The sequence below is a fragment of the Equus przewalskii genome, chromosome 4 (assembly GCF_037783145.1).
Source record: "Equus przewalskii isolate Varuska chromosome 4, EquPr2, whole genome shotgun sequence".
Taxonomy (NCBI): domain Eukaryota; kingdom Metazoa; phylum Chordata; class Mammalia; order Perissodactyla; family Equidae; genus Equus; species Equus przewalskii.
The window spans coordinates 14,315,046-14,331,385 of NC_091834.1; the positions used below are offsets into that span (position 1 = coordinate 14,315,046).

General features: G+C 42.2%; 1 protein-coding gene across 6 annotated transcripts in view; it reads left to right on the forward strand.

Annotated features, from left to right (window-relative positions):
* Positions 1-16,340, forward strand: part of HECW1 (HECT, C2 and WW domain containing E3 ubiquitin protein ligase 1) — a 394,020-nt gene that overhangs the window by 336,320 nt on the left and 41,360 nt on the right. For all 6 annotated transcript variants that reach the window (XM_070617193.1, XM_070617192.1, XM_070617194.1 and 3 more), the window contains 3 exons: positions 1,051-1,171; positions 1,934-2,047; positions 2,875-3,027. In XM_070617193.1, the coding sequence (XP_070473294.1) occupies positions 1,051-1,171; positions 1,934-2,047; positions 2,875-3,027 (388 nt within the window). The remainder of the gene's footprint in view (positions 1-1,050; positions 1,172-1,933; positions 2,048-2,874; positions 3,028-16,340) is intronic.

Consider the following 16,340-nt stretch of genomic DNA (forward strand, 5'->3'; position numbering starts at 1 on the left):
CTTATCCTGTTTGATTGTCTCCTGCCCCCCTCTCAAGCCTCGTTTTGCATCACTTTGGTCCTTGCAGCCTGTGTTACAGATAAACTGGAGCACTACTTTCCATTCTGCCACAGGGCCTTTGCACACACTGATCCTCTACCTAGATTGCTTTTCTTTTCCCAGCTCGTCTCTTCTCCTAGTTAAACTGAAGCCCTTCCTAATTCACTCAGTCTAATTCATGCCTACTTATTCTTCAGATATTCCCCAGGGAAGGCTTCCTAAACTTGGCCAGAGTGTTCTGTGGTCTCAAAGAACTGTGTTCCTTGCTTTCATGGGTAGCAATCATCTCAACTTGTAATCATCTTCTCACTTCTGTGAGTTTGTTGGTATCAGTCTTCTCTAGATTATAAATTCAGTACCTGGAATCTTGTAACTAATAAGTAGTTATTGAAGGAGCAAACCGTGATTCTGGCCTTCTGTAAAACTTAGAGAAGAATGTTATTTTTTCTATTCCTTTTTCATTAAAAGGTGTGTAAAGATAATAAAGCATTTATTATCTAATCTAATATAAACTCCTAAATGCTCTGGGCCCTAGTGGACAGGTGTGTTTATTTTTGCATGTTTATTATTTTGATTTTTCAATATCAATATAGTTAGTGAAGTAGGACATGCACATATGTTACAATCCTACTTGCCTCATTGTAGTCACAATCACATCTTATAATATAGCAACCCACAGGAAAAGATTAGTCTAGTTTGATCTATGTTGTCTTAGATATTTAAGTGCAATTAAGCCAAGAAATAGGCTCATCAAGGTACTTTTAAGAGAAACACAACTGAAATGGAGTGGAAGACATAAATATTTATTGTCATCAGAGTTCATTCTTCTCCTGACTGTATTCTGTTTCTTATCAAAGTCACTGAGGGAGCGATGGCAGCAAGGGAAACCTCTTGGAGACACAAGTGTGAAGACAGGAACGTGCCCCTGGCTGCCATTCCTCTTGCGTGGCTCTGCCCATTGGTTCCTTGTTATAGAGCGAGGACCTTCAGCCCGTGTGCTTCCCTCTGCAGGTTTACAGAGAGCCAGCGCAAGAGCCCCTTCGCCCTACCGGAGAGACTTTGAGGCCAAGCTCCGCAATTTCTACCGAAAACTGGAAGCCAAAGGATTTGGTCAGGGTCCAGGGAAAATTAAGTGAGTGCCCCAGTGCTTGGCACTGGATTCAGATGATCCATTTTTCCCTCCCTTTCTCCCCCATCCCTTGTAATATGTTTTGGAGATGAGTACCATGGTGCGGTAGCAGGTATGCCCATAGAAGGGAGGAAGCAAAAAAAGGAAGTTGGAAAGAAAGAAGAAAGGAAGTTAAGAAACTGGAAGGGGGGCAGGAAGGGTAGGGAAGAGAAGAGAAGGCAAGAGAGAAAGAACAGTGGATTTCAGACAAAGGCATGTATAAAATCAATGGTAGACCTTTTCAGAAAACAAGGACTTGGGAACTAAATAAAAGATCTTATATTTCCCTTACTTATTCTTGGGACAAATTTAACTCTATAGTCAAATTCATAGACTCTTTGTAACTGTGTAATTTGGATAGAAGTAAAAAGATGTGTCGGTTTTTTTCACCTTTTGAGTTTATTATTTTCATCTTGAAAAGCTCAACCCAAACTCAGGAATCCAACTTAAAAGATTCTTTTTGGAATTGATCAAAAAGAATCCTAAAAGTAGTCCAATATAATGGAGTGTATCCAATTATAAAGTGTCCGTGTTGTCCTTGTCCTTTCAACGTTTTGAAAAGAGTTCAAATGAGTCCATCGCTGAGAGGGCGGGATCTGGACCTCGTTGGAGAGGCTGGGGAGTGAGACCGTGGGCCTGGGCGCTCACAGCTCACCTCACACCCTCTCCAGCGTTGGCGCTGTGGAGCCACGGCTCCCCGCCCACGTGGCTGCTGCTTCTCCCCAGGCTCATCATCCGCCGGGACCACTTGTTGGAGGGAACCTTCAATCAGGTGATGGCCTATTCCCGGAAGGAGCTCCAGCGAAGCAAGCTCTACATCACGTTTGTTGGAGAGGAGGGGTGAGGCACCAGTGGTTTTATGCAGACAGCTCGGTGTGGGTGAACCTGAGCCCCTAATTTGAGGTGATTTTTCTCAAGCAGGATCAGGGTGGCTCTAAGCCTTTGCCCCAAGGTGATTCTGATCAAGTCCTCCCAGGAGGCCTTTCTCTCCAGGTATTGCCAAGCTTTCAGTTTCACGTTCTTCAAAAGCCTACGATTATTGGCATGTGCTAGAGTCTGACATTATGTGTCAAAGTATAAACCAAAAATACCGTCCTCAGCTACTGGAGCTTTACTTTTTCAGGTGGTGTACAGTTCTGAGTATCGGATCAAAGAGTCCTTCTGCCTAGGGTGCACATATATGACTGCATGCCAAATTATTCATATAATTTCAGCGATTTCATGGAAAACCATTCCACCACGAAGGGCAAGCCCACCTGGGAGGGCATAGCAGAAGGAACTTGGAAACTTTTCAATTCATACACATGCACACATGCACGCATGCACGCGCTGTCGCAGGAAATTCTTTTGCACCTCCTGCAACAAAGTCCCTGTTTTTAACGGGCCAGCTGTGTGTTTTATCCAATAGGTGTTACATGATCGAAAAGAGGTTAAGGAACACTGCCAAAAGAGTTCATTCATGGACGTCTGAGTAAGAACATCCCCAAACAGTATGGCGTCCTTGTTTTCTACAGCAAATTGATACTTGCATTGGGATCCACTGTAAAGAGCCGAGGTCGCTCTCTGGTTTCCCCAGCACCGACTCTGAAAGGCACACTAGCACCTGGATAGACACCGTCCCCACGTCCCGCACATAATGAGCTCCTGGGCCTCTGCTTCCTTTGCAGCCTGGACTACAGTGGTCCTTCGCGAGAGTTCTTCTTCCTTTTGTCTCAGGAGCTCTTCAACCCTTACTACGGACTCTTTGAGTATTCTGCAAATGATACTTACACCGTGCAGATCAGCCCCATGTCTGCGTTTGTGGAAAACCATCTTGAGTGGTAAGATCTGGAATTTTTGCTTTCTTGTGTTTGAATGGTCTAGGCTTTCTTAGTCAGAAGTCAACAGCATTTCTTGAGGGCCACAGTGTTTCTGAGGGGTGTTGAGAGTGAATAACAGCGCACTAGAAAGAGGACTCTGTTAGTCTGCACCCAGAATGCAAAATAAGTTACTAAAGACACTGCAAATTGATAGAAGATACAGTAATTGCCTTTGGAGGAGACACTAAGGTCAGTAGATATCAGTTGTGAATGTTAATAATTCTACTAAAATCACGAGAGTCTCCAGCAGAGGCTTCTTAGAGGCAGTCATGGGTTCTCTGACCTTGGACCAATGATTTTAGCACTGTGGACATCAGCTTCTGCATCTTACTGTAAAATAAGGCTGTTGTGACAGATCGTCTCTCAGCATCATCTTGACTGAAAAATCCAGTATCTGGTTCTCTGCTATGGAGGCATCTATTACCGCTTACTGATATACGTGTAAGGAGAGAAGTCTCAGTCAATTCTGTGCAGTTCTGTGGGTGAGATACCTCAGACATAGGGTATTAGAAGCCTCCCGAAAGCTACCTGGGACATCTGGGATGCAGGCACTTTCCTGCTGTGTCACCACCACACCTGATTTGAAAATTAGCCCTGCTTTCGCTGCGGGTGCTCCTGCTGTGAAGAGGGAAATGAGCCCTGGAGACTGCTAGTGTGGGTTCTTATCTGAGACTCCTTCTTTATAATGTGTTGCCGTGTCTGCTGGTGAAGGGAGCTTCTGGGTCATACCTGGGCCTGCTGGGTTTATCCCAGTATTTTGGTTTTATAGCATCAGAATAACCCCCGTCTGCTAAGGCTTCCAGCTATTGCACATGCCCTCTTTCTCCAAGCACTCTCAGCTCTGAAGGTCTTGAGGTAAAACAGGAGTGTCTGCATCATGTGTTTGGCACAAGTGAAGAAACAACAGTTGCCCCGTGTCGTTCCTTTTCCTGTAACTTATCAATAAGCGGATAATGAAACTGTGAGACAGAAACACACAGACAGGAGGCAGGTGGAGTGGGCAAGACTTATGACCCTAAGAATTGAATGCCAGCTCTCCCTGAGGCCACATTCAGGCAGGTTCATTCCAACAGTAAAGAGTACTATAACCCATGACACAAGAACATGTATGCACACAGATTGTGCTTAATATCCCTCAATGCTCTCTTAGTCTGTGAGTATGGAATTTAAGATGGTGTCTTAGAGGACACATCTTAGAGGATTGGAATCAGCAATCAATAAAGAAATATTTTCACCAAATATCACACCACGTAGGACAATCCTAGGTGTTGTGGGAATACCTTCATTAATTTAGCAATTATAAATTAAGCACATACTGGGTGCTGGGAGGATACAAAGATGAAATGAGCAAGATCTCTGTCCTCAAGGAGCTGTAGTGGGAGGAACACGTGAGTAAACCGACAATTACAATACATCTTAAATGCCAGATTATACATATGTAATACGTGTGTGTGTGTGTGTAAGACTAAAATGCAAATATAAGCCTGAGAATTGTATTATATCACAAGGAAGAATGTTTCCTTTAGCCCAAGGTAATAAGAGGGTATGGAGACTGAAGCCAGGATCTTATAAAAAGAGGGGGTGATTGCACCGAGTCTTAAGGCACAGTTGAATAGGAGACTCAGCAGACAAGTGGAGAAAAGACATGTCGAGGAGCCAAAATTGGAAGTAAGAATTGAAAGGTGTGAGAGGGAATGGAGCCTTCAGCAAGCAGTGTGGACGGACCAGAGCAGAGACTGACCTTTGGGGTTGTGGTGGGCAGTGAGGCTGGAGACAGAAAAGAGAAACAGATGGTCATATCCCATATGGAAAATACTATAATTGGATTTGTGTTTTTTAAAAAGTAAATCTTGCCATAATGTGGAGAAAATTTTAAGGAAGTAAGACCGGAAAGACCAGACCAGCCCTGAAGCTGTCAGTAAGACAGGAGACATAGAGGGTCAAAAACTGTGGCAGAGGCAGGGTCCCAGAAGGAAGGGGCTGACTATAGAGACATATCAGAGGGAGACGAGATTGAACTAGTTGGTTCACTGATTGAATGTTGAGGTGACGGAAGAGAGAATAAGTCAAGGTTTCTGGTTACACAATTGAGTGGATTGATACTATCAACTGTGATGGGAGTTACGTGAAGTAGATGGCATTTAGAGGATAGATGAGGAATGCACTCTTTGACAGGTAGACTTTGCAGTTTCTGTTATGTATACAGGTTGACATATTAATATGTAAGTGGAACTATAGCCCTGGTGAGCAGGAGAGCAGTTGGGCTAGAAATGAAGACTTGGGAGACGAGACACCGAAATAGATGGAGTGGCTCAGCCGTGGGTGGAGGTGAGAGCACTCAGAGCTTGTGCAGGCAGAGCAGAGCTAAGGCCCACAACAAGATGGGCCACGCTGATGTGTAAGGGGTGGGCAGAGTCAAAGGTCCCAGAGGGAAGCTGAAAAGGAGGGGCTCAGAGCCTGGGAGGCGTGTGATGAGAGAATGAAGAGGCCTGCTGGAAGCAGGAGGTGCTCAGAAGACCTGAGGGGAGAGGAGGGGGCAGTTTGAAAAGGCTGGAGGGGGTATGTAGGCAAAAGAATGGGATCTCCAGGGACTCAGAGCATAAGATTGGGAGGACAGAGCTTAGAACATCAGGGAGTACGAATGTTCAGATGACAAAGGGAGCTGCATTTTGATGGTGGCAGAGGGGAACAGGGATAGGTGCCTTGGTGGCATGAATGGGACAACATTCTGAAGAAAACCTTGGAGTCAAGTACGGTTCATGCAGACACAGAGTAAGGCCACAGGCAAAGGCCTACTGGAAGGCACTGAAGACTCGCTGGGCTGCGGCCTGCTCGTTTGCTACTTGACTTGGCCTCAATCACTTTCCACTGGGGAAGGCACCTCGCCAGCTGCCCAGCCTCGGCTCTCACCCTGATTTCGTTGCCTTCTGCTCATCTCTGGCATGCAGGGGCTGACGAGGCTGTCAATGTGTCAATTGTACTTTCTCTCATTGAGGAAGCAAACTATGTGATACAAGGATGTTGTAAAAATTAGCAAAATTCTCTGGATGGATCCCCTCCAAAGGTCAGAGGCCCAGAAGTGCCTATCCTGAGGTGCTAGTTAACTCTTTCCAAAGGGAAGGACATGAGGACTTTGATCCACTGACTTTCCTTTTCATGTTGGGAATATTTGCTGTGTAGACCGGAAAGAAAATTGCAGGTAGCTTTCTGACCAACTAGAGATCTAAACAAAGCTCACACAGAGGAGGGTTTCCTTTCAGTGCTGCACATTGGATGACCAGTGGCTATGAGGTGGCAGGGACCTCTGATCCAAGGCTCCAGCTCTGAACTTTGTTGCTGAGCCCTGGGCTGGTGGAGAAGCCGGGATATGGAACCAGCACAGGCACTGGATTGTATCACGAGCGTCCACATGGAGACCGGCTCTTCTCTCTTCAGTGCCTCAGAGGTCCCGGGTGAGGGGAGTGGGTTTTCTCTGGATGGTCACAGCCACAGCTGAGTGAACTTGAGCCACTGGGCAAAGCCTTCTTTAGCTTTGAACAGGAAGCTCTTTCTGGCAGTGCCATCTCAACCAGGCGGGAACACTGCCGCTATTCCCTCCAAGTATCTCCTTACCAGCCATCCTTGTGCCTTGAGGCAGATGGTTTTACAGAGAAAACTCACGGGGTTGCATTGCCTGTGTGCCTGAGTGCTCAGTCAGCTCTCTGGCCAGCATTTTAGTGAAGGGCACCGAGGAGGGCCCACAACTGGATAAAGTCACTCTGAGCCTTGCACAAAGTATGGGCAACAAGCCGGTGCTGAGGCCCTTGCCTGAGGCTTTGTCACTGTCATCCTACACCCGGGAGGTCGAGGACACTGAGGAAACCTGAATGCCAAGTTCTCAACTCTGATCACCCCACCAGGTGCTAGTTACCGCCAGCAGGATGGCGAGGCTGCAACTGATCTCAGACCTAGATGCGTGGCCCTCGTTTCTTCCTCACTCCCCAAGACCCGTTATCCCAGAATCCACACAGCCTGTGAGAAAGATGACACTTACTATGACCAGTACATGACTGATAAGAAAATAGAGACCAAAAAATTACAGGGCTCGTGACGGTAACAGCGTTGACTTTTTAAAACTGGGATTTGTCCCTGATGCAGGCCAGGCCGGGACAGGAGTCCACCTGGAAGGAGGAGTGACTTGTGCTCCCTGTGCCCCCCTTCACTCTGCAGACTGGTGTTGCAGACCAGAAACCAACAATAAGAAAAATGGTCAGCTTTACAGGATTAAATATCACTTAGGATTGAAATGTTGTTCAGGTGTGGATGCAGGAGACATCTGTGTGCTGATCTTTTTTTTTATTATTCTGGTTCTTTTTCTTTTCCTGACCTTCTTCTGTGTCCCATGGGACACAGGGATCTGTTTTGTCTGATCCCCCGTAGAAAGTCAGCTCCGTGGGAACAGAGACGGGTCTGTCTTATTTTAATCTAGCACATACCTGGCCCTTGAAGGTGTTCAAAATAACACTTCACTGACAATTGGGTGCATAAATGAGTATTTTGGCACAAGGCACACCGGTCACTTCCTTGTGTCAGAGCCCTTAAAATAAATAGGGGCCGCATATCTGCCATGTACAATTAATTTCTGAAAGGTCTTATGCTTTTGTTATCGTCTGTGGTTTTAAAACCCTTACAACATCAGTGATAAATGCACGTGTACCCTGGGAGCATTGCCCTCTACTCTGCATGATGGCCCCAAGGCTGCTTGTGACTGAGGGAAGGCCTCCACCTCCTCTCCCACTGCACCGTGCTGCTCTCTCAGCTGGTTCCAGGTCAGACACTACCTAAAGAGCTGGGCTGAGAGGTCTCTGACACATTGGGTCTTTCCCCTGCAAGCTCCCTTTTGATTATAGCTATTTGAGACTCTGTGTCTTCGTATTCACTGTGTGTAGGGTTCGCATGTGCTGGAATACAATCAGCAAGATCAAAAGGCCATGTAGCCAGACAGTGCTATTCTACCTGCTGCCCTTTGTTCCTAGTCAAGTGTTGAGAGATACCAATGTGAATAAATACTACATGCACACATTAAGTAACCTAAAAAGAAATTGGAGTTTCTTTGCCTTTGGCCTAGAAAGAATTCCTATAATTGCTGTTTCATTACTTATTTGTACCACTGACTTTCCAAGTTGATAAAGACCTTGTCAAAGTCAGCAGTGATGACATTCATGCCAAGTAAGAGAGAAGAGATGGAGCAGAGCCCTGCGGGCCTCCCAGCAGAGCTGTGGTCACAGATGGACACAGCCCTGCCAGACCTGAGTCAGGCAGAGAGGCCAGGAAATGGCACCTCAACACTCTTCTTTCACCCTCCATCCCATTGGCCAAACCAACCAAAAATTAGAGAGCAAGGGGTCTCCAGATATTGCAACCCATGGCGGCCTATCCCCAAGGTCAGAGCAGGGCAGAGAATGGTGAGAAACTTATGAGGGGTGAGAGTCAGGGATTAAAAGTAACCAGAAGAGAAGTGACGTCAGCAACACAGCCGAGTGATCTGTTCTCTTTATCTCTCCCTCTTTGAACTACAACTAAATGGACATTCATTAACCAATGGAGGAAGCCCACACTGCACAACAGGACACCTGAGAGACCCATGCAGCTATACATCTGAAAGTGGATGGACTCACTCCCCAGGAAGTGGTGGAGATAGTTGAGCACTCCCCTCACTTCCCCAGCAGCCCTATGCACACACCTGAATGCCTTCCTGGCAGACATGAGCACCCATAGAACCCCTGCAGGCCTGAAAGTGGGAACACACCTCGGTGCAGCTGTGGGAAGGGATGGCAGCAGCCCAGATCCTGGGTATGAATGCTTTCCCAGCTGGTGGGAGAGCCCACCCTGCTGCTGCAGTCCCAAAAAATGGCCTGGGCTTGGGCCCCACAAGAAACCCCACCGACCAAGCACAGTGGCTGGCACTACCATAAGAAAAGCAGTGGCAGATATACATGCACATGAATGCTTTCCCAGGCAGCATAAGCACCCTGGTACCACTGCGACCCTGCAAGAGGAAATGCACCTCAGCACAGCAGGAGCCCTGAGCCCACGTGCAAATGCTTTCCAGGCTGGTGGGACCATCCACGGTACCCATATAACTTCCAGCAGACGGGATGAGATCAGAAACACAGCTCCTGCTTCCCCTCAGTGGTTGCAGGTGGAATCTGTGACCTCATACTACTGCCAAACAATTACTTCATCAAACACCATGAGAAACTGCAGCAACAATTTGGAGCAGAAGGAGAATGACAGATCTCCAGAAACCAACCCTGAAGTCACAGAAATTTGCAATCTAAATGATAGAGAACTCAAAATAACTATCATAAAGAAACTCAACAAGTTACAAGAAAACTCAGAAAGACAATTCAGTGAGCTCAGGAAAAAAATTAATGAGAAGATTGAAACTATTTTAAGAAAGAAATTCTGGATATGAAGACCACAATTAATGAGATAAAAAATAATCTAGAATCTTTAAAAAATAGAGTTGATGTTATGAGGAAAGAATTAGTGAGTTAGAAGATAGAAATATAGAAATGCTTCAGGTGAAGGAGGAGAGAGAACTAAGATTTTTAAAAAATGAAGGAATTCTTCAAGAAATATCTGACTGAATTAGGAAAAGCAACATAAGAGTTATAGGTATTCCAGAGCGAGGGAGAAAGGAGCAGAGAGCTTGTTCAAAGAGATAATAGCTGAAAACTTCCCAAACCTAAGGAAAGAACCGGACTCACAAATACATGAAGTCAATAGAACTCCTAATTACATCAATGCTAAAAGACCTCCCCTGGGTCATATAATGGTAAAACTGGCAAAAGTCAATGACAAATAAAAAAATATTAAGGGCAGCAAGACAGAAGAAAATAACCTACAAAAAAAAACCCTATCAGGCTTTCAGTGGGTTTCTCAGTAGAAACCTTACCAGCTAGAAGAGAATGAGATGATATATTCAAACTACTGAAAGACAAAAACTTTCAGCCAAGAATACTCTATCCAGTGAACCTATCCTTCAAATATGATGGAGAAATAAAAGCTTCCCCAGATAAACAAAAGCTGAGGGAGTTCATCACCACTAGACCTCCCATACAAGAAATGATTAAGGATGTCCTCATTCCTGAAACAAAAAGACAAAGGTCTACAAAGCTTTGAGCAAGGAGATAAATAGACAGACAAAATCGGAAGACCGAAGCTCTCTTTTGGAACAGGGTAGCAAAGACTTAACTATAACTTAAAAGCTAAAGAGAAGGAAAGCATCAAAAGTAACTATGAACACTTCAACTTAAGTCTCAAAATCACAGCACAAAACAGAATAATTTCTTGATAACAATAACTCAGAAGGGGAAGAGGGAAGTTATGGAACCTGCTGAGGCTAATGCAGATAAGAGGCTATCAGAAAATGAACTATCTCATCTATGAGATCTTTATACAAACCTCACAGTAACCACTAAACAAAAAATCAGAGCAGAGCCACAATTCATTAAAAAAGAGAAAACTGAGAAAACCTCCACAGAAAACCACCAAAATGAAATGGCGTTCAGAAATACAAAGGAAGAGAAAGAATGTAAATGTAGAACACCCAGAAAACAAGAGAGAAAATGGCAGTATTAAACCCTCATATATCAATTATCACTCTAAATGTAAGGATTGAATTCTCCAATCAAAAGACACAGAGTAGCTGGATGGATTACAAAATAAGACCCAACAATATGCTGCCTCCAGGAAACACAGCTCTAAAGACAAACACAAGCTCAGAGTGAAGGGATGGAAGATGATACGTCAAGCAAATGGAAAACGAAAGAAAGCAGGTGTTGCTGTACTTATATCAGACAAAGCAGACTTCAAGATAAAAAATACAATGAGAGACAAAGAGGAGCAGTATATAATGGTGAAAGGGACTTTCCACCAAGAAGACATAACACTTATAAATATATATGCACCTAACATAGCAGCACCAAAGTATATAAAGCAACTATTAACAGACCTAAAGGGAGAAATTAACAGCAACACAATAATAGTAGGGGACCTCGATATCCCACTTACATCATTGGATAAATCAGACAGCCAGAAAGTCAACAAGGAAATGGTGGATTTAAACAAAACACTTGATCAGATGGACTTAATAGATATATATGGACATTCCATCCAAAAATAGCAGAATACACATTCTTCTCAAGTATACATGGAACATTCTCAAGGATAGACCATATATTGGGAAACGAGGCAAGCCTCAATAAATTTAAAAAGATTGAAATTAGATCAAGCATCTTTTCAGACCACAATGCTACAAAACTAGAAATCAACTACAAGAAAAAAACTGAGAAAGTCACAAATATGTGGAGACTAAACAACATGCTACTAAACAACCATTGGATCAATGAAGAAATCAAAGGAGAAATAAAAAAACTACCTGGGGACAAATGAAAATGAAAGTACAACATAGCAACTCATGTGGGATGCAGCATAAGCGATTATAAGAGGGGGATTCATAACAATACAGGCCCACCTCAACAAACAAGAAAAATCTCAAATAAGTAATCTCGAACTACACCTAACAGAACTAGAAAAAGAAGAACAAACAAAGCAAAAAGTCAGCAGAAGGAGGGAAATAATAAAAATTAGAGCAGAAATAAATGAAATAGAGACTAAAAAAACAGTAGGCAGGATCAATGAAACTAAGAGCTGGTTCCTTGAGAAGATAAAATTGACAAACCCTTAGCCAGACTCACTAATAAAAAAAGAAGGCTCAAATAAATAAAATTAGAAATGAAAAAGGAGAAATTACAATGGATACCACAGAAATACGAAGGATTATAAGAGAATATTATGAAAAAATATATGCCCACAAATTGGATAACCTAGAAGAAAAGATAAATTCTTAGATTCATACAACCTTCCAAAACTGAATCAAGAAGAAACAGAGAATCTGAATAGACCAGTCACAAGTAAAGAGATAGAAACAGTAATCAAAAACCTCCCATAAAACAAAGGTCCAGGACCAGATGGCTTCTCTGGAGAATTCTACCAAACATTCGAAGAAGATTTAATACCTATCCTTCTCAAACTACTCCAAAAAAAATGAAGAAGAAAGAATACTTCCTAACTCAGTCTATGAGGCCAACATTACCCTAATACCAAAACCAGGTAAAGACAACACAAAGAAGGAAAATTACAGGCCAATATTGCTGATGAACATAGGTGCAAAAATTCTCAACAAAATATTGGCAAACCAGATGCAGCAATACATTAAAAGGATCATATACCATGATCAAGTGGGATTTATACCACCAACAAAATAAGGAATAAAAATCACGTGATCATCTCAATAGATGCAGAGAAAGCATTTGACAACATCCAACATCCATTATGATAAAAACTGTCAATAAAATCTGTATAGAAGGAAAGCATCTCAACATAATAAAGCCCATATGTGGCAAATCTACAAGCATCATCATACTTAACAGGGAAAAACTAAAAGCCATCCCTCAGAGAACAGGAATAAGACAAGGGTGCCCACTCTCGCCACTCCTTTTCAACATAGTACTAGAGGTTTTGGCCAGAGAAATTAGGCAAGAATAAGAAATAAAAGGAATACAAATTGAAAAGGAAGTAAAGAGACTCTCACTGTTTGCAGATGAGTTATTTCTATATATAGAAAACCCTAAAGAATCCATCAGAAAACTATTACAAATAATCAACAACTACAGCAAAGTTCAGGGTACAAAATCAACTTACAAAAATCAGTTGCGTTTCTATACATTAATAACGAACTAGCAGAAAGAGAAGTAAAGAATACAATCCCATTTACAATCGCAACAAAAAGAATAAAATATTTAGGAATAGATTTAACCAAAGAGGTGAAAGAACTGTACACTGAGAGCTATAAGACATTATTGAAAGAAATCCAAGAAGATATAAAGAAATGGAAAGACATTCCATGCTCATGGATTGGAAGAATAAACATAGTTAAAATGTCCATATTACCTAAAGCAATCTACAAATTCAGTGCAATCCCAATCAGAATTCCAATGACATTAGTCACGGAAATAGAACAAAGAATCCTAAAATTTATATGGAACATCAAAAGACCTTGAATAGCCAAAGATATCCTGAGAAAAAAGAACAAAGCTGGAGGCATCACAATCCCTGATTTCAAAATATACTACAAAGCTATAGTAATCAAAACAACATGGTGCTGGCACAAAAACAGATACACAGATCAGTAGAACAGAATTGAAAGCCCAGAAATAACACCACACATCTATGGTCAGTTAATCTTCAAAAAAGGAGCCAACAACATACAATGGAGAAAGGAAAGTCTCTTCAATAAATGGTGTTGGGAAAACTGGACAGCTACATGCAAAAGAATGAAAGTAGATCATTATCTTGTGCCATACACAAAAATTAACTCAAAATGGATTAAATGTTTGAATGTAAGACATGAAACCATAAAACTCCTAGAAGAAAACATAACCGGTACACTCTTTGACATCGGTATTAGCAGCATCTTTTCAAATACCGCATCTACTCAGGCAAGGGAACCAAAAGAAAAAATTAACGAACAGGGCTACATCAGACTAAAAAGCCTCTGCAAGGCAAAGGAAACCAGGAACAAGACGAAGACAACCCACCAACTGGGAGAAAATATTTGCAAATCATATATCCAACAAGGGGTTAATTTCCAAAATATATAAAGAACTCATATTACTCAACGACAAAAAAACAAACCCCATCAAAAAATGGGCAGAGTATATGAACAGACATTTCTCCAAAGAAGATATACAGATGGCCAACAGACACATGAAAAGATGTTCAACATCACTAATTGTTAGGGAATTGCAACTCAAAACTACAACGAGATATCACGTTATACTTGTCAGAATGGCTATAATTGCCAAGACAAAAAATAACAAATGTTAGAGAGGATGTGGAGGAAAGGGAACCCTCATACACTGCTGGTGGGAATGCAAACTGGTGCAGCCACTATGGAAAACAGTACAAAGAAAATTTCTTTAAAAATTAAAAATAGAAATACTGTGTGATCCAGCTATCCCACTACTGGGTATTTATCCAAATATCTTGAAATCAACAATTCAAAGAGACTTACACACCCCTATGTTCACTGCAGCTTTATTCACAATAGCCAACACGTGGAAGCCCCCCAAGTGCCCTGCTACACACAAATGGATAAAGATGTGGTATATATATGTATATATATACAGTGTAATACTACTCAGCCATAAAAAAGACAAAATTGTCCCATTTGCAACAACATGGACGGACCTCAAGGGTATGATGTTAAGTGAAATAAGCCAGCCAGCCGGAGAAAGACAAATACTGCATGATTTCACTCATATGTGGAAGATCAACAAACACATGGATAAACAGATCATATTAGTGGTTACTAGAGGGGAAGGAGGTTGGGGGGTGGGCAAAGGGGGTAGGGTGGACACATGTATATGGTGGTGGATAAAAATTAGATTATTGGTGATGAGCACGAGACAGTGTATACAGAAACTGATAAATAATAATGTACAACCGAAATTATACAATGTTATAAACCTTTATGATTTCAACTTAAAAAATTGGGGAAAAAATAATAACCAGAAGAGCCTCTACAATTCAGGACTTGCAATCCATTCACTAGAAATATTATCATTTGCTAAACTCTGTGTATCTATTGTATGTGTCTTTAACTGAAGAAACCTTGAAGTAATATTCCAAATTCCCGATCTTCATTCTTTGATTATGATTATATCATTTACATATTAATGAGGTTCTCATATGGTGATCTTTTTTTAATCTCTATTGTATGCTGATTTTATGTCCCTGGAGATTCAGAAGTTAATATAAAACTAAATAATAAAGCATCCATTGAAAACTTACTAAACGTGTCAGGCACTGTTCTAGACACTTTTGTGTAACAATACTATAACCCAGATAGTGAGTTATCCTGCTTTTACAGATGAAAAAGATAAGGTACAGACATAACCAAAGTCCCGGAGATAGTCATGGACCAAGCTGGGGTTGGAACCCAGGCAACCTGGCTCCAGCATCAGGCTCTAGCCCCCATACGGAGGCAAAGTCAGATATGTAATTGGACAAATTACAATACAATGTGATGGATGCTATACGTATCTCTATTATGGCACTTTTTACATTGTGTGGTAATTGGCACTGGGTACAAGGAGCTTTAAGAATGAGTGAGGACAGTTGGCTGGCAGAGATGGGGAGAAGGGACTTCCAGGTACAGGGCCAACATTCGTGGCGGGATGGAGGGGTTGAGCAAACAGATGTCGGTTGGATGTGGCTGCAAGATGGAGAAAGAGAAAGAGGCTGGAAAGGCCTCCTTGTGTCAGATAAAGAAGGGCATTTGGTGGCGTTCCGGGGAGTTTGTATTTTATCATGAAGATGACAGCGTAATATTTTTAGACTAGAAGAATGCCCTGATCAGGTCTGTATTTTAGAAAGTTAACTCTGGCTACAAGTGGATAAATTGGAGCGGGCAGTGCGGGTGTCATTTAAGGGGCTATTGAAATAGTCCTTTGAAAAGAGAATAAAGAAACTAGGGCAGAAGCAGTGGGAATGGAAAGTTATTTCAGAAGAATGAACAAATGAGCAAAACTTGGTGATGGATTGTAGACGGTGGGGTGTTAAGTATATGAAATTTTCCGTTCACTGTAAAATGATGTATAAGAAAATACCAGGTAAAAAATTCTCATATATTTGAATGGAGGCATAAACAGCAAAAGTATAGATGTGAACAGCTCCAAACCTATTTTTTATGTTTAATACAAAGTATGAATGGTGCAAAATGCATATATTTTCAAATTATTATGCTTGAATAGAAAAGATTCACGTTTCAGCTCAACATCTCCTCTAAGGGCCTTTGCTGAGCACTCAATTTAAAATAGTCCATCCACTTATAACTCTCCAACTTAACATCTTTATTATATTGGCAGAATTTATCTCTATCTGAAATAAGTGTATTTATATATTTAGATTGTATTCTTAGAACTCACTATTGTTTGTCTCCCCGTAGAATGTAAACTCTCTGAGACTGGGGTTTTGCTTTCCTAGTCACAACCTCAGCACTCAGTGAATATTCATGGAAGGAAGGAAAGGAAAAAGGATGAGAGGGAGAAAACGATGGATGGGCGGATGGATGGATGGGCAGATGGATGGATGGATGGATGGGTGGATGGATGGGTGGATGGATGGATGGGTGGATGGATGGGCGGATGGATGGATGGGTGGAT